Source organism: Lepidochelys olivacea, assembly GCF_965140295.1.
Source record: "Lepidochelys olivacea isolate rLepOli2 genome assembly, chromosome: 10".
Classification (NCBI taxonomy): domain Eukaryota; kingdom Metazoa; phylum Chordata; order Testudines; family Cheloniidae; genus Lepidochelys; species Lepidochelys olivacea.
This window is the reverse complement of record NC_140420.1, coordinates 66,133,300-66,157,323: the sequence shown is the minus strand read 5'-3', so window position 1 is coordinate 66,157,323 and position 24,024 is coordinate 66,133,300. Positions and strand designations below refer to the sequence as shown.

Sequence of the window (24,024 nt, the reverse complement as noted above, 5' to 3'; positions counted from 1 at the left end):
AATAGATTATTTTTGTGCTGTTTGGCATCCTGGAGGTGAGCTGTCCAGCCTAAGGGTTAGTACAGCTGTACTGGACGAGGCCTGGCTTGCTTTAGTAGGATTACCTGGAATAACCTGCCCCCGGTGCATTTTAACTTGAATTTATATCCATTGGTGAACTGAATGTTTAACTCTCTGCTTTCCTCAGGCTTGGAGGAAATGTCCTGAATGGACGATGAAATGGAGCATTTCTGTCTGCAAGAGGAAGTTGCATGAGAAGAATTTGCTGTAGCTAAGCGGCAGCACCCGCTGGGATCCTGGCTCCAGCTACTATGGCTCAATCCAGGGTCTGGAATAGCATCAAATCCATGCTGAGAAAGAACGATGACCCCTTGTTTTTGAACGACTCCAGTGCCTTTGATTTTTCAGATGAAGTGGGGGAGGAGGACTTCCCCCGGTTTAACAAGTTGCGAGTTGTGGTTTCTGATGACACTTTGGATGCAGCTCCGGACAGACCTGTCAATGGGGCTCACCTAGGTCTGCAGTCCGATGACGACTCCTTGCTGGACCGGGATATTGCTCTGCGGAGCACACAGACTAGCTCCCCCAGGACGGACACTTGTAGCAATTGCAGTAAACAGAGGGAACTAACAAAACAGAGGAAGGTGAAAAAACGGCTGACCCTGGCTGCCGTTCTCTATCTCTTCTTTATGATTGGAGAGCTCATAGGTGAGTTGGGCTTGTTTTCTTACTCCCTCAAGGGTTAATGGAAAAATGCCTCGGTGCTTTTTAGGACATTGTTTTATTACACAGTTGTTCTTTAATTATTTGCTAAAGGAGACAGTGTATCAGTTACTGAGACCCACAGATTTCAGCAGCAAGTCCAGAGAGTGCTCACAGTAAAGAAAGTAAGCATGCAATTAACATCTAAGGAAAGAGAGTTTAAAGGGACACTGCCAACATTAACTCTTCCCTGGCTGATGTTTATAAGGATCTTGTCAATAAGGAATCATAGAATATCAGAGTTGGAAGGGACCTCAGAAGGTTATCTAGTCCAACCCCCTGCTCAAAGCAGGGCCAATCACCAATTTTTGTCCCAGATCCCTAAATGGCCCCCTCAAGGATTGAACTCACAAGGCTGGGTTTAGCAGGCCAATGCTCAAACCACTGAGCTATCAGTCCTCCAAAAGAAAGTGATTGTTGAAATTAACAATTAAATTTTCCATATGCTGTTAAATGGGGGAAAATACAGACCCCCCCCCCAACTTGTTTCAATTATTGCCATTTTTTTCTTGTAATTATAGTTGGTGCAATATTTTCAGGCAGAAATGTATTTTTTTCAAGTTAATGGTTCTCTTTAATAGCAGAAAACCAGTGTCTGTATAAGATTTTAGGGCCTTCAAACGTTATTTATGTTCTTAGTCCCCAAATACAGCAATATAATTTAGTTCTACTATTGAAAGGGAAAAAACCCCTCATGAAACTATGAATTATAGATAAAGATCAATCACTTACAGCTTCCTGTTTTGATTCTCCCTACTGGACTAACAGACTGTCTACACTAGTCTAGCTATTTCTGTATCTTAAACCAGCAGTTCTCACAACAAATTTTTTGGGGCCTCAGAATGAAGCCACCAACTCTTGCTGGTGGCCGCACTAACAATTTTTCCTAAAATACTTAATTAACTTTAAGAAAAACAAATAAATATGCACATATACTGCCCAAATCATTTTAATTTATTTATGTAGGGTTTTTTCAGACTCAGTAATAAAAGTAATTTACAGTTGTCTTTATTCTTTACTGGGCCTAAACAGAATAGAAACACAAATAAGGTGCTTTGCATGTTCTTGTCTTAAGTGATCACTCTCCTTACAGTGTGTATGATGACACCCATTTTTTCATGTTCTGTGTGTATATAAATCTCCTCACTGTATTTTCCACTGAATGCATCCAATGAAGTAAGCTGTAGCTCACGAAAGCTTATGCTCAAATAAATTGGTTAGTCTCTAAGGTGCCACTAGTACTCCTTTTCTTTTTGTCTTTTTGTTGTTGTTGTTTCTTTTGCTTTTTTGGTTGCATTTTTCTCTTCTAAGACTTGCTAGCTGGTAAGTCTTCTGCTGTGTAAAGTGATATTTGTATGTGTATTAATATCACTTTTCACAGCAGACTTACTGAGCCCCGGCAAGCCTTGGGACAAATCAAGCCCTGTATGGGGAGGTGGGCAGGGAGGCAGTGGAGCCCAGGGACGATGGTGGGTGTGGTGAGCCTGGGGCCAGAGCCTGAAACCAGAGTCTGCCACCACATGGACAGAGCCCACAGCTCTGTGGCCAAAGCCTGGCTCCCCAACCCCAGGGAAAGTGGGGAATTCACCAGCTGCCTGCACCTCCAGTGTTTGTGTCTCTGGAGGGGGGGCAGGGCCCAACTGCTGCTGGCAGCCTTGGGAGAGGGACCACCGCTTTGCACCTTCCAGTATATTGTTAATAGTTGGGAGAAACCACATTGATTTTTCACCTCAAAATTGCTCCTGTTATGGATTCATTCAAAACAGTAACAAACTAATTTTCCAAGTTCAGTTTTTATTTATCTCTGACAAGCTCTTTTGATGTCAAAGCATGTTATCTCTTGCAGTTCAGGTTCAAGAGCACTGTAAATTTAAACCAAAACAGCATGATACAGCAGTCTGTAAATCTCAAAACACATATGGCTGTATATTACAGTGGAGCAGGAGCTCCAGTATAGTTAAGGTTAAGGCCAGCTCTCTGCTTAAAGCTCAACTATTCTCAGTGTTCTAATATCTGGACCAATGGCACCTTAGAGACTAACCAATTTATTTGAGCATAAGCTTTCGTGAGCTACAGCTCACTTCATCGGATGCTGCTACTCTGAAACCTAATATCTGGACCGTTACTTGGATTCACTTACAGTGAAAAGACACAGTGCAAGTAAGAGACAGGTGCTGTGTGCACCTGCCCTTTGCTCAAACACTGAGCCTGTTCCCCCAACAGAATACCACACAATTCTATATTGAAATGATGCAGACTGGAACCTCAAGGTACACATGCACCTCCTTCCTTTGATAAAATGCAGGTGATTCAGACCCAGATCTCTGCATATCACAGTCACAGCTCTATGACACTCCTCAAACTAATCCCCAGATCTCCTCATATCACAAACACACCTTTACCAAGCTACTCCACCTCCTGCCTCCACCATTCACTACAGCTACCCTTACAACTCTGAAAGAAACTGGAATGCATACAGATCATTCCCAGTGGCTATTGCCAGCTCCAGGTAGAGTTAAGGTTGTGTGGGCATCTACCTTAATTCTGTATTTCCTGGTTTTCAGAAGTCTGAGTTTTGCCGAACTTGATATTCTGGAAGGACACAAGCTATCATTAGGCATCTTTAACTCTGCCTTAATGACGTTTTTTTTTGCCATTATTCTTGAAGAGCTTATTGTGATATAACCATGAAAGAAACTCTAAAGTTGAGAGTCACATGGCGGTGGACACAAAACTACATCATCACCAATATTTAATCATTGTTAAGAGGCATAGTATTTACCTTCTAATCACTATTAACTTTTCATTTAAATAGCATAATGTACTACCATGTCTTTTGGAGTTGTTCATGCCATTTAAGTGCCTACTTGGTGCCACTTAAACTCTTGAAGAACACAAAGTATTTCTGCCATCCACTTCCCCCTGACTTGTTCTATTGCCACTTTGTTTTCAAAAGTGGAAAATGGTATGATGTCAGTGCATCAATGTATCTATCAGTTATTAGACTTTCAGATGCACTGAACTGGGTTTTTACTTATGACCACACAACTTCTTGTAAATACTTCTTTGTAAATATTGTAATTTCAATACACAACTGTAAATCTGGAAGCATGAATTAGTTATAATTTGAATTCACTATTAAAAGGGAAGGTTAAAAACTTTTGAAAGTATAGGAGCTGATGGCTCAAGGGACAGGTAATAGTATAGATCAGTGGTTCTCAAACTTTTGTACTGGTGACCCCTTTCACATAGCACGGCTCTGAGTGCGACCCCCCCCTTATAAATTAAAAATACTTTTTATATATTTAACACCATTATAAATGCTGGAGGCAAAGCGGGGTTTGGGGTGGAGGCTGACAGCTCGCGACCTCCCAAGTAATAATCTCATGAGCCACCTGAGGGGTCCTGACCCGCAGTTTGAGAACCCCTGATATAGAGGACTTGCTGCCACTTGTTTACCATTCAAATTCATTTCAGTGCTGACAAAGTCTGCTGGCTGATCAATGGCCCCTGTGAAATGAATTAGTGGTCTCAGGAGAGTCATTCACATCACTAAACTTGCTTCCCTCTCATTCCTTGAGTTGATCTCCCAGGGGAGTTTGTGTTACATTGGTGAGCCAGAAGTTAGTACAAGATGGGCAGTGGCAGTGCCTGAACTATGGATAAATAAAGAGCTTCATTCCTGACAATCTGGCACCTGTCAAGAGTACTAAATTCATTATTTAAAAAAAAATGGTTGGAAATCACTGTGCCATTTTTTCCGTGATCAGCATTGCCATGGCTTTCAGGAGTATTTTATCTGTATCTGTATTTAGCTAAAACAGAGGTCCCAAAAGTGTAGGGTGTACCCCCTAGAGGTGTGCAGAGGAACATTGGGGGGGCGCGGCAGGGCCAGGCCAGCACCCATGGGTGGCGGAAAGGGAGCACAACCCAGCTCCTTCCCACCCCCTGCCCTGCTCCAATACCACCCCTAGCCACATCCTCGGCTCTTGGCCCGGCACCTGGCCCCATCCCCAGGCTCAGTGTAGGTCTGCACCTGGCCCCTGCCCCAGTCTCGGCAGCTGGCTGTGGATCCGTTCCCATCCCAGGGATACGGCTAGGGGTAAGGGCAGGGGCAGGAGTGGAGTTGCAGCTGGCCGCAGGCCTGGCTGCTGGCCCCCACCACAGCCCGGCTGCAGCTCTGCTTCTGCCCCCGCCCCCAACCTCAGACCCTGGCTCGGACCCCACTCCTGGCCCGAGACCTACCCACAGATGCAAGCCCAGTCTTGGCCCCTTTACCCCTGTCTGTGTCCCCCACTCTGGGACCTGGGTCCGGGGGTGGCAGGGGAGGCAGACACGGGTAAGGGGGGTGCAACCCTCAAAAGTTTGGGGACCACTGAGCTAAAAATAACCATTTTAAAAACAGGAAGATTAAACTTTTCTTGATTTAGCTTTTTAAAAATAAGTGTAGAAGATGGTGGTGGTGAAGCAGCTTAATTTTATACAGTGGAAATCATAATTAATGTGCCGAAACCACTACCTTGTGTTGACCTTATACCTTTGAATAATGACTTTATCTGCACTACATCTGTGGTGTATTTGAAAACGCCATTGTTCAAATCTAAAAAATATATACTTTACCAAACCTCTCAGGGAAAAACTAGGAGAAAGTCCATTTGTCAGACATACACTAGGTAATTGACGTTTGTTGTCTATCCCATTTTAGTTTAATTAGAGGCCTTATCTCAGGATCACATGGTAATGGCAAGCAGTGACCTTGCCCTTTAGCTTTTCCTTCAATGGTTAGTCATTGATAAGACTTACACAATCCATGAACTAATTATGGATGAGGCTCTTAACTTTGAACATATTACAGAGACCTGGTTGAATGACAACCCTGTTCTTTTTGCAGATACAGACTAACACAGCTGCTACTCTGAAATCTGTCAACTTGCCCTGTCAGTTGGTTGTGCTTTTTCTGACTGTGTTTGTGGTTTAGCATGATTGACAGGTGAATCTGGCAGAGTCTGATCTCAGGTGTAGAAAATGCCTTATCACAGGGACAGATTGATGTAGTATGAGACTCCCAGGATAAAATGAATTTAGGAATTTTGGCTGTGTACCAATCTCACTGCTCAATGGAATTCCTGGCTGAGCTTGTTGAGCCTGCTACTGGAGTCACTGACTGATGCCCAGATCCTCAAAGGCATTTAGATGCCCAGCTCCCATTTATTTGACCTCTGAGGATCCAAGTCTGAGATTTCTTCATGGGGGTGACTTCAGTATCATTCACCATGTCTCTTGTGGATTTGTTTGAGACTTCCTGGCTTCCAAGTGGTGTGTGACTCAGCTTATGCTCATGTGTACACCACACATCTGATTTAGAGACAGAACTGGCAATAGGGTGGGTTTAAAATAAAACTACACCTTAATCATGATCAGATAGATCATCATTGTTTTTCGCTTGAGATCAGCACTTTTCTAAGCTTGGTCAAGGTGGTGGATCTTTCCAACTAAAATACTTATATGGCCCCCATCTTCATAGTAGCTGAGTACCTCACAATCTTTTGATGTATTTTTCCTCACCTCCCTTGTGGGATGTATTATCCCCATTTTATAGATGGTGCACTGAGGCATAGAGACACTAAGTGATTTTCCCAAAGACCCTGGAAGTTTGTGGCAGAGCAGGAAATTGAACCTGGGTCTCCCAAGCTCCAGGCTAGCCCCCTGAACAACGGGCCTACTGCCCTAACCAAACTTCCTCTCCTGATCTGTTTCTGTGGCCCTTCCTCTGGGCCTCAAGTTCCAAAACATTCTGAGGAAATTTAGTGCTCAGTCATCTGGGAAGCTTTGCATTTGATCCTATAGCAGGGGTGGGCAAACTTTTTGGCCTGAGGGCCACATTGGGATGTGAAACCGTATGGAGGGCCGGGTAGGTAAGGCTGTGCCCCTCAAACAGCCTGGCCCCCGGCCCTGCCCCCTATTTACTCCCTCCCACTTCCCGTCTCCTGACTGCCCCCTCCTAGAACCCCCCTGCCCCAAATCGACCCCCCGGGATCCCACCCCCTGTCCAACCCCCCCTGCACCCTGACTGCCCCGACCTATCCATAGCCCCACCTCCTGACAGGCCCCCCGGGACTCCCACGTCCTATCCAACCCTCCCTGTTCACCGACCCCTGACTGCCCCGGGACCCCCCGCCCCATCCAACCGCCCCCTGCTCCCTGTCCCCTGACTGCCCCCCGGGACCCGCTACCCAACCCCTCCACCGCCCCGTTACCATGCCGCTCCGGAGGAGGAACAGCGTGGGAGGAGCTGGGGGCAAGCCTCCAAGGTCAGAAGCTCAAGGGCCAGGCAGTACGGTCCCGCGGGCCAGATGTGGCCCGCAGGCCGTAGTCTGACCACCTCTGTCCTATAGGATATTATAACAATGTGTTTTCTGTGAACTTTGACACACTGGGACTGTGATCAGATTTGCCTTTGCAGCACCCTCTTGTGGCCCATCAGGGCACGACTCACCCAGCTGCATGTCTCTGTAGGTAGGTTCACTGTCTTTTGCAAGGGTTGATGTAGCAGTGCTTTAGCCATCTGGCCAAGGTACACATCAGTCCTTTTGGGATGTTAAGGTCCAAACAAAGTCAGGAAAAACCACAACTCAAAACCAGGGTCATCTGGTGAACATTCAGCAGGACCCCACCCATATGTTTAGAGCTCATCCTCAAACAGTCAGTATTTCAGCCAGTCTCCCAAGGTCTGGTTATCTATTCTGACAGGAGGCTCAACAAACCAGCAGGCTATCTCAGGCTATGTCTACACTACAGCTTATGTTGGCATAATTTATGTGGCTCGGGGTGGGGGGGGAGGTAAATAAATCACCCTCCTGAGCGACGTAAATTACACCAACATAAGTCTGGTGTGAACAGTGCTATGTCGGCAGGAGAGCTTCTCCCGCCAACTTAGCTTCTACCGCTCACGGGGGCTGGAGTAGTTAAGACGAAAGGAGAGCTCTCTCCCATCGGCGTAGAGCAGCTGCATTGCAGCCTCAGAGGAATTTGTCTGATAAAGTGATGAGCAACCAGTGTGGGAGGGAAGCTAGACTGGAAGTTGGATCTCAGACTTAAGTATATAGTGATCAATACCACCACCAACTATAATGTACGCTATCGGTGCATGCCTGTGTGTGTAGATAAAGATAGATTTTTGTTTTGTTGATCATGCAGTCAACCAATTTGTGAGCTTTCCTTTGCTATACCTGGCCCTTAATTGTCTGTCCAATAAGGATCCTCAGGTTTTCCTGTAATGCAAATTTTTAATATTACACAAAGACCAGGCAGTGAGAAATGATGGAAACAAACAAGCTCTTATCAGAGATTTTTCATTTCTGAAAATGGAGATTCAGGCCTGCAAGGGGACATTTTATATTTGGTTGAAGCTGCAGGTTCAAGGACAATTTCAGGCTGCTCCCAGAACCGTGGGGAAACCTGACCCATTGCTGAACTGACACTGAAGATGTAGTCTCTTTTGAGTGCATGTGCAGAACTCCCATTAGCATTGTGCGTGAAAGGAAGAGGACATCTTTATTAGGTTAACCCCTTCCAGGCATCTATTACAGATATTGACAACTGCTTCAGGACAAATTGATCATTTTGACCTTCTGATCTGAGGAAATTTATCTCCGCACAGCCCACAATTATTAGAAGGGAGTTAAATTACATAGAAATGGAAAGAAATATTTCAGAATGGAAGGGTTGGCAATGGCTGCTGGGACAGGGAACAATGAGGCTTAAGATTTAATGGTAAAAAAAGGAGGACAGGCTGAATTTCTTTGCCATTTAGTCATTGGAGCTCAGCCCATGTTTCAAAATGTCAAAAAACTTTTCAGTCTTGGCTTAATAAATTAATCAGCTGATTAAACACACACAAAATAACAAAGAAAAAAGACACTAAGCTACTTTAGGCCTGATCCTGCAGAACCTTATTCAAGCAAGTGGTCTCACTGACTTCAGTGAGACCACTTGTGTCAGTAAAGCTTGGAGGACTGAGCCTTTTCCACTTACCTAATCTGTTTAAGTATTTATACTGTATTTATCACCATGGTAGCTTTAAGAAATAGCATGGCACATTGATTGCAATGCGAAAAACCACCAGCTCCATCACCACACTTCATTACTTGCTCAATGTACCATTCTGAATGCACTTTGTTGTAAACTACACCCAAAGGATGTTTTGCAGAGTGGTTCATATCACATGCCCTAACTTTTCCAATTTCATTTCAGGTGGATATGTTGCTAATAGTCTAGCCATCATGATGGATGCACTTCATATGCTAACTGACCTCAGTGGTATTCTTTTGACTCTGCTTGCTTTGTGGCTCTCTGCAAAATCTCCCACAAAAAAGTTCACCTTTGGATTTCACCGCTTAGGTACGTAGCTGCCAGAGTTTACTGTTATAGCAGTGTTGTAAATGATAACTATAAGGAAAGTTTGACTGCAGAGATGTAGTGTAGAGCATTAAATAACTATCAGAAATGAGGTTATGTAAATCTAGAAATAGCTTTATATTTTAGGGGCCTGATTCTCATTTACGTGAAGGGCCCTTTACAATGCTCTGTCCATAGCAGGTGGCAGACAGCTGGCAATGCTGGCTTTATGACACCTGGGAATTTCCCTAGGCAGAGTGGCACAAAAGTGACAGACTGGGGCCCAGGATTTGACATGGTCTCCCCAGACCGAGGTTGTGTTACATTCATACCCCTTCCTGGAAGAGGTTCCAATGCTCCTACCTGTGCTGTATCTATTTGTGTGGCCAAATAGGAGACTATGTTCTTCTTGGCTGTCAGACCGTAGCCTTTCATGAGAACTAACATCACTGAAAAGTTTAATAAAATACCCAAAGTGGCAGGCATGTCTTTTTTTTCTTTATTACTTTGCTGAGCATTCAGAAGGCGCCATTTCTGTTGGTAGTATCTTTTTAATAACTGTGCATTAGAGGCCTATTTAGGAAACTCATGTCACAGTGATTACTTCATGTTAAATTATGTAGGAAAAGTACAGCCTTTTCCTTGCAAATAACTCAGCATAGTGATTCATCATCACCTGAATAAGAATCTTCCAATCTAAAGACTTATCTACAGAGAGTATGTTGAACATATATAGCTACAGAAAGACCAGCACTGATGTATAAAGCCTTCAGTTAGGTCTGCACTGATCCGATGAAGTGAGCTGTAGCTCACGAAAGCTTATGCTCAAATAAATTGGTTAGTCTCTAAGGTGCCACTAGTACTCCTTTTCTTACTGCAAAGAATGTGTTCTTAACTTGGGGTAACTAACCCCTGTTAGCTGACTCAGGGTAAAATTGCAGCAAAGATAAGGCAATTTTTAACTTGGGTGAGCAGCTCAAGTTAAAGCCAGTAGAAGAGCCTAGAGTTGAATTTGAGCTGTTAACACAAGGTAAAAGCTGAGTTGTTATGTCTTTGCTACTGTTGGAATCTGGGTTAGCTAACCCAATTTAAGGATCTGGCAAATTCAGAGTTAAGTTTTTAGTGCTTGACTTATCTCTTAGGAATGAAAGTTTATTTGGCTTTCTGTCAAGTAGGTTCTGATGAGTGGGTGATTTTACAGATTATAATCTAAATGCTGCTTGTTGCTCCCAGGATATGGGCCTTGCCTAAGGAATCTAACAAGGTAGGACAGGAAATTCCTCCTACAAGCCAGTGATGAGGCTCAGTGTAGATGTGCAGCCACTCCATTGTCCGTAGTAATATTAGCTGTCCAAGCAACTAGGACCCCTGTGCACCCCTCAGTTTTGAAAGATTAAGTTTAAGATGATGAAATCTATTGAGCCAAATAGACCGCTTCTCTGGCTCACCACAACCCCTATCATTATATCAATGTTATCTGTATTACAGGTTTCAGAGTAGCAGCCATGTTAGTCTGTATTCACAAAAAGAAAAGGAGTACTTGTGGCACCTTAGAGACTAACAAATTTATTAGAGCATAAGCTTTCGTGAGCAACAGCTCACTTCATCGGATGCATTCAGTGGAAAATACAGTGGGGAGATTTTATATACACAGAGAACATGAAACAATGGGTGTTACCATACAGACTGTAACAAGAATGACCAGGAAAGGTGAGCTATTACCAGCAGGAGAGCAGGGTGTGTGGGGGGGAACCTTTTGTAGCGATAATCAAAGTGGGCCATTTCCAGCTCTTTACAAGAACAGTAGGGCACCTGGAGGAACCCCACGTGCTTGGTGTGGTACATACACACAATCACCATCCCAAAGTGCTTACAATCAGTGGGCCAGACTTACTTATGCTGAGTAGTACCTTACTTCACAAGTAGTTCTATTGACTTTAGAGGGTTCCTTTAGAAATAAGGTACCACTCAGTGTGAGTGATAGTCACCACAATCTAGCCCTAAATGCAGAAGGCACACAAAAAGAGTGTGAGAAAGGAAGTGTTGACCTGTTCTACAGAGGAGGAAGTGATACACAGAGAGATTAAATGACTTGCCCAAGATCACACAGGAAGTCTGTGGCAGAGCTGGGTCTCAGTCCAGTGTAGTCTTGCCAGGTGTCCGGTTTTTGACCGGAACGCCCGGTCGAAAAAGGACCCTGGCTGCTCTGATCAGCACTGCTGACCAGGCCAGTAAAAGTCCAGTTGGTGGCACAGTGGGGTTAAGGCAGGTTCCCTGCCTGCCCTGGCTCCGTGCAGCTCCCAGAAGCAGCCAGCACATCCGGTTCCTAGGCTCAGGGGCAGCCATGGGGACTCCACGTGCTGCCCCTGCCGCCAGCACTGGTTCCGCAGCTTCCATTGGCAGAGAACTGCGGCCAATGGGAGCTGTGGAGATGGTGTTTGCAGGAGTGGATAGCACACAGAGCCTGCTGGCCCCTCTGCCTAGGAGATCCCGGTTGCTTCTGGGAGCTGCCTGAGGTAAGTGCTGCCTGGCTAGAGCCCACACCCCGAACCCTCTGCCCCAGCCCTGAGCCCCTTCCTACACCCAAACTCCCTCCCAGAGCCCGCACCCTGAACCCCATCCCACACCCCAACCTCCTGCCCCAGCTCTGAGCCCCCTCCTGTACCCAAACTCCCTCCTGGAGCCCCCTCACACCTCAAACCCCTCATCCCTGGCCCCACCCCAAGAGCCCACACCCCCCAGCCAAAGCCTGCACCCTCCCTGCACTCCAACCCCTGCCCCATCCCTGAGCCCCCTCCTCCATCCTGAACCCCTCATTTCTGGCCCCACCCCAGAGCCTGCACCCTCAGCTGGAGCCCTCACCCCCACCCCCTGCCCCAGCCTGGTGAAAGTGAGAAAAGGTGGGGGGAGAGTGGGGACGGGGCCTCAGAGAAGGGGAGGGCAGGGGCTGGGCCTCTGGGAAGTGGTGGGGCAGGGGGTGGGGCAAGAGTGTTCAGTTTTGTCCGATTAGAAAGTTGGCAACCTAGTCCAATGCCTTAACCACAATACTATCTTTCCTCTACTCCATGCTACTGGGGAGAGAAGCATCACAGAGAACTTTGCTGTGTGCATGGGTTTTCCTATACAACTTTTATTTCCCTGTGCAGCAGCAGTTCTGGTGTGTTGAGGACCTTCCAGTACCACAAAGGGGAAAGGAAACATTTGCCCTAGTATGTGCTACATATTCTTGAGTTCTTATTCTGACTCTGGTATGATTCTTTCTGTGGTATTGAGAAAATTACTTCACCTCTTCCTATTTTAGGCCTCTATAAAGTATAAGAATTATTTACCAACCTCAGGTGTTGGGAGGATTAATTAGTTCATGGTTGTATATAACTGTGAAGATGAAAAGTGCTTTTTATGTTGTAACTGTATTAATTAATAATGTGTGATTGCAGGTCTTGAATTGTAAACATTTTAACAGGAACGTTAGCTTTTTATGCTTTATGAAATATCAGGCTTTACTATTTCTGCTTTACTGTGGTTTAAAATACATGCTTTTGCAATGAATTCCAAAGTCTATTTTAGCTCAGTACTTACATAATGTAATGAAGTTTACAATTCATATTTCAGATTTTATAGCAGTAGGTAGCAGATTCATTAGCTTCATCACCTAACCCTACAACCCTCGACCATTAATTAGTCACTCAAGCAATACTGCGTAATACTATACAGTAGCAAGGCTCATTGGGGCTCTAACAAGAAAGGATCTGCCAGCATTTCCATTAGAATCATTTCTTTCAAGAGTTTTTAATTTTGTTGTATGAGTTACCTTTACACTGAAACATGACCTTTCAGGTTTGCCCCAGAGCACTCTTTGGGCAATATGAATACACACAGAAGTCTCTTGGGTACTGTTTTGAGTTATTAAGCCTCATTTTTTAAAAAAGTAAAATTTTTTCAGAGGTTTTTGTATGCATTTAGAGCTCAAAAACTAATGTGTATATAGAAATGAAGTGACCTGAGACCAACCTAAGACAAAAATGAAGGATCAGAGAAGTTCATTTAAAAAAAAAATTGGAAGCTATTTTTTTTAACCGTTTTCTTGAAAATATTTGACAGTCCTGGAAACTTTCACTAAGATTGCTCTGGGCTCAGCAGGAGACTTGCATCTCATTGGGTTTTTTTTACACTAGCAACAAATATTTGAGAGTTTAAGTAGAGGAAGAACAATTGTGGCTCAGGGATTTTTCCACAGCTTTTCCATGGGAGCTTAGCTGGCTCTAACTCAATTATTCTACTTTCAACTTATGTAATGCTTCTCATTCAAGGATTTCAAAGCACTTTACAAACATTAATTCAAGGAGCCTCACAGTACCTCTGTGAGCGATCTAAGTATAGTTTTCATTTTACTGCTGGGGACACGTAAGAGGTTAACATATACAAGGATTTACTTGCTTAATCTGAGGCACCCAAATTTGATCATTCTGGCCTAAGGGCCCAGTGCCACACAAACCAGTTGTACAGCTGGTAATGGAACAAGAGATTCCCCAGCTCTTCACGACACATTCTCCTAAAAAGAAAAGGAGTACTTGTGGCACCTTAGAGACTAACCAATTTATTTGAGCATGAGCTTTCGTGAGCTACAGCTCACTTCATCCGATGCATACTGTGGAAAGTGTAGAAGACATTATATACACAGAGACCATGAAACAATACCCCCTCCCACCCCACTGTCCTGCTGGTAATAGCTTATCTAAAGTGATCACTCTCCTTATAATGTGTATGATAATCAAGTTGGGCCATTTCCAGCACAAATCCAGGTTTTCTCACCCTCCCCCCCCACAAACTCACTCTTCTGCTGGTAATAGCCCATCCAAAGTGACCACTCTCTTTACAATGTGTATGATAATCAAGGTGGGCCATTTCCAGCACAAATCCAGTTTTTCTCACCCCCTCCTTTCCCCCCCCCCCCAATACCACACACACAAACTCACTCTCCTGCTGGTAATAGCTTATCCAAAGTGAATACAGACTAACACGGCTGTTACTCTGAAACCTGTTATTGTAAGGAGAGTGGTCAGTTTGGATGAACTATTACCAGCAGGAGAGTGAGTTTGGGGGGGGGGGGGTGAGAAAACCTGGATTTGTGCTGGAAATGGCCCAACTTGATTATCGTACACATTGTAAGGAGAAAAAAGAAAAGGAGTACTAGTGAGCTGTAGCTCACGAAAGCTCATGCTCAAATAAATTGGTTAGTCTCTAAGGTACCACAAGTCCTCCTTTTCTTTCTGCGAATACAGACTAACACGGCTGTTATTCTGAAACCTGTTATTGTAAGGAGAGTGATCAGTTTAGATAGGCTATTACCAGCAGGAGAGTGGGGTGGGAGAAGGTATTGTTTCATGGTCTCCGTGTATATAATGTCTTCTGCAGTTTCCACGGTATGCATCCGATGAAGTGAGCTGTAGCTCACGAAAGCTTATGCTCAAATAAATTGGTTAGTCTCTAAGGTGCCACAAGTACTCCTTTTCTTTCTCCTTACAATGTGTTTGATAATCAAGGTGGGCCATTTCCAGCATAAATCCAAGTTTAACCAGAACATCTGCGGGGGGGTGAGTGGGGGTAGGAAAAAACAAGGGGAAATAGGCTACCTTGCATAATGACTTAGCCACTCCCAGTCTCTATTTAAGCCTAAATTAATAGTATCCAATTTGCAAATGAATTCCAATTCAGCAGTTTCTCGCTGGAGTCTGGATTTGAAGTTTTTTTGTTTTAAGATAGCGACCTTCATGTCTGTGATTGCGTGACCAGAGAGATTGAAGTGTTCTCCGACTGGTTTATGAATGTTCTAATTCTTGACATCTGATTTGTGTCCATTTATTCTTTTACGTAGAGACTGTCCAGTTTGACCAATGTACATGGCAGAGGGGCATTGCTGGCACATGATGGCATATATCACATTGGTGGATGTGCAGGTGAACAAGCCTCTGATAGTGTGGCTGATGTTATTAGGCCCTGTGATGGTGTCCCCTGAATAGATATGTGGGCACAGTTGGCAATGGGCTTTGTTGCAAGGATAGGTTCCTGGGTTAGTGGTTCTGTTGTGTGGTATGTGGTTGTTGGTGAGTATTTGCTTCAGGTTGGGGGCTGTCTGTAGGCAAGGACTGGCCTGTCTCCCAAGATTTGTGAGAGTGTTGGGTCATCCTTCAGGATAGGTTGTAGATCCTTAATAATGCGTTGGAGGGGTTTTAGTTGGGGGCTGAAGGTGACGGCTAGTGGCGTTCTATTATTTTCTTTGTTAGGCCTGTCCTGTAGTAGGTGACTTCTGGGAACTCTTCTGGCTCTATCAATCTGTTTCTTCACTTCCGCAGGTGGGTATTGTAGTTGTAAGAATGCTTGATAGAGATCTTGTAGGTGTTTGTCTCTGTCTAAGGGGTTGGAGCAAATGCGGTTGTATCGCAGAGCTTGGCTGTAGACGATGGATCGTGTGGTGTGGTCAGAGTGAAAGCTGGAGGCATGTAGGTAGGAATAGCGGTCAGTAGGTTTCCGGTATAGGGTGGTGTTTATGTGACCATTGTTTATTAGCACTGTAGTGTCCAGGAAGTGGATCTCTTGTGTGGACTGGACCAGGCTGAGGTTGATGGTGGGATGGAAATTGTGGAAATCATGGTGGAATTCCTCAAGGGCTTCTTTTCCATGGGTCCAGATGATGAAGATGTCATCAATATAGCGCAAGTAGAGTAGGGGCGTTAGGCGTGAGAGATCTTGTAGGTTTAGCCGTGGAACCCCGACCTGGGATATTCTATCTACTACCTAAGATCCATAAACCTGGAAATCCTGGGCGCCCCATCATCTCAGGCATTGGCACCCTGACAGCAGGATTGTCTGGCTATGTAGATTCCCTCCTCAGGCCCTACGCTACCAGCACTCCCAGCTACCTTCGAGACACCACTGACTTCCTGAGGAAACTACAGTCCATCGGTGATCTTCCTGATAACACCATCCTGGCCACTATGGATGTAGAAGCCCTCTACACCAACATTCCACACAAAGATGGACTACAAGCCGTCAAGAACACTATCCCCGATAATGTCACGGCTAACCTGGTGGCTGAACTTTGTGACTTTGTCCTTACCCATAACTATTTTACATTTGGGGACAATGTATACCTTCAGATCAGCGGCACTGCTATGGGTACCCGCATGGCCCCACAGTATGCCAACATTTTTATGGCTGAATTACAACAACGCTTCCTCAGCTCTCGTCCCCTAACGCCCCTACTCCACCCCCCCACACACAAACTCACTCTCCTGCTGGTAATAGCCCATCCAAAGTGACCACTCTCTTTACAATTTGTATGATAATCAAGGTGGGCCATTTCCAGCACAAATCCAGTTTTTCTCAAAACCCCCCCCCCTTTTTTTTCTCCCAAATACCACACACACAAACTCACTCTCCTGCTGGTAATAGCTTATCCAAAGTGAATATAGACTAACAGGGCTGTTACTCTGAAACCTGTTATTGTAAGGAGAGTGGTCAGTTTGGATGAGCTATTACCAGCAGGAGAGTGAGTCTGTGTGTGTGTGTTTTGGGGACGGGGGGGGGGTGGGGGTGAGAAAACCTGGATTTGTGCTGGAAATGGCCCACCTTGATTATCATACACATTGTAAAGAGAGTGGTCACTTTGGATGGGCTATTACTAGCAGGAGAGTGAGTTTGTGGTGGTGGGGGGGGGGGCGGGCGGAGGGTGAGCAAACCTGGATTTGTGCTGGAAATGGCCCAACTTGATTATCATACACATTGTAAGGAGAGTGATTACTTTAGATAAGCTATTACCAGCAGGAGAGTGGGGTGGGAGGAGGTATTGTTTCATGGTCTCTGTGTATATAATGTCTTCTGCAGTTTCCACAGTATGCATCGGATGAAGTGAGCTATAGCTCACGGAAGCTTATGCTCAAATAAATTGGTTAGTCTTTAAGGTGCCACAAGTACTCCTTTTCTTTTTGCAAATACAGACTAACACGGCTGTTACTCTGAAACCTGTCATTCTCCTAAAAGTCTTTACATTAAGAACCTTGTTATCAAATAATTTAACCCCACCATTAGTCTGAATTTCATGAAAGATATTATATAGAGAGAGCAGTGAATAATAAAAATTCAGCAAAAAAGAGCGAGCGTCACTGATTCTGGTACAGAATAGAAAGCACCCTTTTCAAAAAAGCTGAGAATATGCATTAAATATCTCATGGCTTCTTAAACTGATGCACTCTGCACTTATTTTTTAGGTTACCTATATAGATATTAATGTTGGCAACATTACAAATACAATTAACTATTTCTATAACTACAGTTTTTAGTACTCTGAATTTCCAATACTTGAGAGAGCATTTTCATTTGTAAAAGGATTCCAGCAGCATCTAGCACATTAGCACTATTGATTATCTGTTTGCATTTCAGAGGAAATTAGCACTGCTATCACCTATTTCACCGCTATTTAAATGCGGAATGTATGTTGTGTCCTAGGCTTAATTCTCTTTGCAGCGATGAAAAGTAAGTGGATAAACTCAGAATCCTAGAATGGTTAGAAAAAATGGGGATGAAATATAGACAGAACATGCAAGTTTAGAATGGGTTACTACACCTTTAAAACCAAAAGTACTTCAGTTTAACCATGATTTAAGTGGAGATGTCTCTTTTCAACTAACTGGTTTAATCATAGATAGAGAATTTGGTAGCTCTCCATTGCTGGTGAGATTATGTCAATAGCTACAGAACTGATTGATCCCTTTAGACAGTGCTTGGTTAATTTAATGAGAAATGAGGGATTGCAGACAGACCAAATTCACATTGCCAGCAAGAAAGGGATTTCATTATAATCTTTTGCCAGGAAAAGCACTGGTTTCAGGCAGCTACAGAGAAAATTGCTTTGAATTAAAACAAAACTAATAAGTAGTCTGCTGGTGTATGGTAATGGAATGTGATTCATATGCCAACATTTCACATGACTGACGAATCTAAGAAATTGTGTTGTTTTAAGGACATCAGCATGAATAATTTGTTTCATAAAGAACTCCTGAAATTGCATGGATAACTCCAGGATTTTTTAAAGATGGGTATCTTTCTGACATCATCTCAGATCATGATGGCTGCCTCTCAGTGCCTGGTTAGAGCTTTATAATGCTGGTTCTTATCCAGGCAGTGACAGACTGAACAGCTGAGTGTGTTGGTGTGAGTTTCTTCCTGCCAACCCGATTTTAAAATTCAGCCTACGGCCCAAGTGATTCTGGTGACATCAAAAGCTTGTACAGAGCACACTTTTTACAATCATGTTGAATAAGTAAAATGAGGACAATTCCTTGGTAGAAACAATACATTCTGCAGCCATCAAAGAAACATTGTACATGCTTCAGAGTAGCAGCTGTGTTAGTTTGTATCTGCAAAAAAACCAGGAGTACTCGTGGCACCTTAGAGATTAACAAATATATTAGAGCATAAGCTTTCGTGGGCTACAGCCAGTGATGAGCTGCCAAAAGCTGAAGAACCAGTTTGTTCACTTGCTCTGGATCTTCGGGGGCACTTCAGCAGCAGGTCCTTCAGTTGCTCCGGGTCTTCGGCTGCACTGAAGGACCCGCCACCAAAGTGCCACCGAAGACCCGGAACGAGTGAAGAACCTGCCACCGAAGTGCTGCCAAAGACCCGGAGCGCCGCCGGGTGAGTAAAAATTAAAAAGGGATTCTCAGGGGAGCCTCCCTAGCTGAGAGCTCAGGTGGGCCGGACAGGACAGTCCCGCTTGCCAGATGTGGCCAGCGGGCTGGAGTTTGCCCACCCCTTTAACAACCGGTTCTAAACCAGCTTCGAAATTTAACAACTGGTTCACATGAACTGGTGCGAACCAGCTCCAGCTCACCAGTGGCTACAGCCCACTTCATCGCATGCTGACAGATCTAAGACATGGGGAGAACTGAGGCGGTTGTCAAATGCCAGCAAAGAACAACACTGTTGGAGTATATTATGCATCTGAGGATAGAATTTTGCTGCAGCTCTGAAAGAATTCATCGCAACATGTGTGGAATACAAGGAAATAACAGCTATACTTCTACATCTCGGAGAACAAATGAATATCAACTCTGATCTTTGAGGAATTGATACAGAAAGATAGAGGCTCTGGTAATTAACTGACAATGAGATTTTATCAGCAGTCCTGAATGACATTTTTAATTATTACAAATAATAATGATACAAATCATGCATACAGTCCTGCAGATTTATATGCATTATAGGCTGGTCTGGCGGCACCATATCTTAAGATTTTCCCAACACTACCCATTATAAGACCCTGTTTTCAGTTACTTATGAAACTTTGCCAGACTTGACCTGTTTTCCATGCCAGGGATCTGCCTCAGGCTGAATATTTTGCAGTAAATAAAGCCTGGGGCCATACACTGAACAATGAGGAGAAAACAAAATATTGAATAGCTGATTATTAATTGAACACTATCCATCCTGTGCAGTGAATTAGGCAGGGTCCCGTGGAAAAAAATAGCATATGATCCTGTCATTAAAGATTGTATCAAAATGCATGCAAATAAGGGTGGCAACTTAAGGTTGCACAGGCAACCTTAATTCGCCAACTTCTGAGTGCTTCACTTTGCAACCTTAATAATGTTTGTTTAACATAGTTATTTTATGTGTAATATTAAGCTATGTTTACTGACAGTCCAAACTCCGTGTGCAGGTAATAACATTACAAATGAAAAGGAAGAGGACAAAATTATAACAAAATTCCAACGAATTGTGCTTCCAATAATATGTAACCTGGCTAGAGTTAAATTGTCCATCTCCCCCACAGTTTCCACCAGTTTTTAAGAAACAGTTTAACTTGGCTGTAAAAACTGTTTTGCTAGTATGGTGGTGCAAACCTGTGTGGATGGGGCTCAGAATGTTCAGCTGTTGTTGAGACCAAGCAATTATTTTTCAATAACAATTTTTAAATCCTGTTTCCTAATATGGGAAAAATTGTCATATAGATGGTGCCAAAGTAACATAGGTTGTTTACAATTTCTTTGTTATCAGGGAATCAGGAGGAACAAAAACAACAACAAAAAAGAATAAGCCTCTCTCACTGAGTTCTTCATGCTGTAGTTACAGTAACGTGCAGATATTCTAAGAAACTGCCTATGTGGATCTTATAAAATGCACATTCGACTCCGGTTTTTATAGGCTAGTTGAATTACATTACCTACACACTAATTGCTCCTCCTCTGTGGATGTCCCCCAGGCGGTTACACCAGTGAGGTTCCTCTGTGTAGGAGCATGCAGATACCCTATTTGGCATAATGCAGGGGGCAGAATGCAGAGAGGACTCCTCCATTGGATAGATCCTTCCATCCTCTTCCCTTCCTGGGGAAGACAGATGCATCAGAACCCACTGTAGCTGTCTCTGTGGAGTGGCTGCAGACACACTTCATAGCTTCAGTGTGCAAGGAGATTTTTCTCTCTACATCCATCCAGTGCCTGGCTACTTGGGCTGGCTATTGTATTGTTGATTTGCTCCAAGAACCTGCTTATACTGAAAAAAACGTGTTGGGGCATGCACCTACAGCATGGTAGTCCTCCAATATGGTTAACCAGTTGATCTTACAATTTAGACAGGAAAGAACTGTGTCCCTAAATTATGCTACAGCCTTCGATAGCTTTTGAGTCCTTCCTCCCTAGTCCCCATTGAGGCCCTATGCACCAAGCCCTGCTGCTCACACTCAATATTTGGGATGTGATTTTGCATAAAACAGAAATCTCTAAAGGGTTCCCAAACCCTAAGGAATGGGCCTTTCAGTAACTTATATTTATTACAGCAAATTTATTTTAAAAGTTGGAAGAGCTACTTCAAGTCTTGCATGATATTTGTTGTCTAGGATTGGGACCTGATGCGCCACTTTCTTGCATCTTGTGTGTCTTGAACACTATTGTAAAGCGGCAGTATAATGTCACCAGATCAGAATGGCAGTGTTTTACACCTGCTTTGTGCAGGCATAAATCATTACAAAAGGTGCCAGGCACTGCAGAATCAGGCCCTTTGATTCCTATGTTTATTCGCGTTTTTATTTTCTTTTGATTTAGAATAAATGAAAAGCACCCATATACAGGCTCTGTAGGCCGTGCAAGTTATTTAAAATTACAATACCAAAATGCAATACAATCAAGGTTAACAATACTCTTAACTCTCGGAAAAGTAGAGATTCATTAGCCGTTAGGTAACAGCATATTAAAGCAAATACAAAAGATTCGTTTAGCGATTAGGTAACATTTTATAACAAGACTGTACAATAAATCATATATACTCACACCTCTCAAGAGTTTTGCTCCCAGTATGTATTCTCATTTTGTATTGTGTGGTGCAGTGATTATTATCTTCTTTTGTCTTCATCTCCGTCTAAAGCACAAAACTGTGCATCTTTAAAACAATACAGCACCAATTAATAGTTCATGCAAAATATTCAGATTGATATAGTGTACATTTAAAAAGTAACTGTGTCTAGTTTACAAACAGGTCAGTCTTATGGTTTCAGAGCTCCTAGCTTTGGCCACATTGGATCAGGCCTTTATCTGCGACTGCATTAGGCACAGCTTCCAGTTAGCTTGGGAATCTCCTGAACCCACCTAGAAATAATGACCTAAACAGAGGAAATATATTTCCAGGAACAAAGCTGATACGAGAGTGTGTATTATCTGATTAACACAAATTGTCCTGTTTGTCGACTGTATCTTCTGAATTTGACTTGATTCACAACATATTTTAAGGCATGAGAATCTACTGAAAATCAATTATTGCCTTGTAAAAAACGACAAATGAAATTTTAAATAGGCTATAGTAGATCTAAAAGTCACTCTTGTAATGTTGTTCCCTTTTTGTTTGCAGAGGTGTTGTCAGCCCTTGTTAGTGTATTGCTGGTATATATCCTAATGGTGGTGTTCTTGTATGAAGCTGTTCAAAGAACTATCCATATGGACTATGAAATTAATGGAGATATAATGCTCATTACAGCAGCTGTTGGCGTTGCAGTAAACTTGATGTAAGCTTTGTTTCTCTACATTGATATTCCTTGTATACATTTACAAAATACGATATGTAGATGAATTCATTCACAGCTTGTAATATTTATCTTTATTGAATCAGTCTCAATCACTTGGGAATTTTATTTGTACGCTAGTGGGTTTTTTTGGGGTCTCTTCATGCTCACAAAATGAGACATGCAGTAGTAATGAATGTAATATTTTTCTCCATCCTTTGGTCGAAATATTTTAAAATCGTGTCAGTCTTATTCCTTTTCCTTTCATTTTCAGAATGGGATTTTTACTGAATCAGTCAGGTCACCTTCATTCCCATTCACACTCCCAAGTACCTGCATCAAACACTCCTAACACAGCCCATGGGCATAGCCAGGGACACAGCAGCCTTGCAGTGAGAGCAGCATTTGTCCATGCCCTGGGGGACTTGGTACAGAGTATTGGTGTGCTTGTAGCTGCATACATCATACGTTTCAAGGTAGGACGTTGCTAGTCTTTTGTGACTGTGGATTTTCTTATGTTAACCCCTATACTAGATTAAAGGACCTTTTTTATAAGATATAGAGATATTCAGTGTTTGTTGTTTTCTAGTAATATAGATTCATCCAAAATGAGTACCATGCACATATTTTCTAAATAGTCTTCAACAGAATATAAAATCAAGTGAGAGCTAAAAGTGGTTGAATCTTACTGGACCAAGACTTTTTTGAATCTTTACTAGAAGCCTATTTCCTTACAAACTCTTAATCTGAACCTTGCAGCCAGAATACAAGATTGCTGACCCTATATGTACTTACATATTCTCAATACTTGTGGTTTTTACAACAGTCCGAATCATACGGGACACAGGAGTTATTATACTGGAAGGTAAGATCTGTATAAATTCTGTGATACTTTTCTTTAATTTTACATGTCAGCTAGCAGTGAAAGTTACATTTTGTGGTAATGGCTAATTCTTTGTTATTTCTCTGTTGTACAAAATGTTCACTAAGTATATTTAAATCATATTGAATAAGTGATCACAGACATCATGGTCCAGATTCTTGGATGGGTTACAACCATTTACATGGCACCACAAGCAGAACCTAGCCACAGAGCCAACTTATCCAGCCATCAGAGGATTGCCCAAGTGTAGGGGGATCACTAGTGGCACAGAGGTGTCGTAATGGCCCCTATGCCTTCCCTGCTGCTATATAGGGGGCATGTCTGTGGCTTCCCTTTTCCCCACTGTTGTTTCAGCCTTTGGGGTCACTGGGAGCTGGTATAACTTAGAGCAGTCTTCAGGCTACTTTAACTTATGCCAAATAACAAATGCCTGGCACACAGCTTACCCAGAATTTGGAAGGCAAAGGTGAAGTTTACAGCACCCATGCATGTTCCCTCCTCCAGCCCCAATCCTGTACTATATGCTTCTCTGCCGTAGCCAAGCACCTGGCTCCGCATTTTACTTTAACTTGAAAAGTAAATGCTTACAAAACACAAAGAGACAAACCTGGGTCAAAAAGCTGTACACGCAGGCTGTGTCTACACTAATCTTTCCCCCCCTCAAATTTCCCACCATTGTTATTGCACCATTGGTGCACTTCTACTGGTGGTAGCAACAGTGGAAGCACAGGTGTAGCTTGGTCATTGCTTTTTAGTTATTATGTCGTCTTAGCCTGTGCGGAGCAGATCTAGACAACATGGTGGTTAAAATGCCAGCAGCCTCCAGTGCATTGTTTTAACTAGCAGTCCGACTGTGGAAATGCAACTATGGTATCAGTGAAGGAAATATTAGGGAGAAAGGGCTAATGCAAACATGGCCATAAAGTTGCTGGG

The 24,024-nt window shown here is 43.4% G+C and overlaps 1 protein-coding gene across 1 annotated transcript in view; it reads left to right on the top strand.

Annotated features, from left to right (window-relative positions):
- The window catches only part of SLC30A4 (solute carrier family 30 member 4), a 28,193-nt gene that overhangs the window by 757 nt on the left and 3,412 nt on the right, over nt 1-24,024 (top strand). Inside the window, exons 2-6 of the mRNA XM_084640746.1 lie at nt 188-708; nt 9,016-9,162; nt 22,058-22,211; nt 22,483-22,684; nt 22,968-23,073. Coding sequence (XP_084496872.1) covers nt 312-708; nt 9,016-9,162; nt 22,058-22,211; nt 22,483-22,684; nt 22,968-23,073 — 1,006 coding nt within the window. The 5' untranslated portion in view covers nt 188-311. The remainder of the gene's footprint in view (nt 1-187; nt 709-9,015; nt 9,163-22,057; nt 22,212-22,482; nt 22,685-22,967; nt 23,074-24,024) is intronic.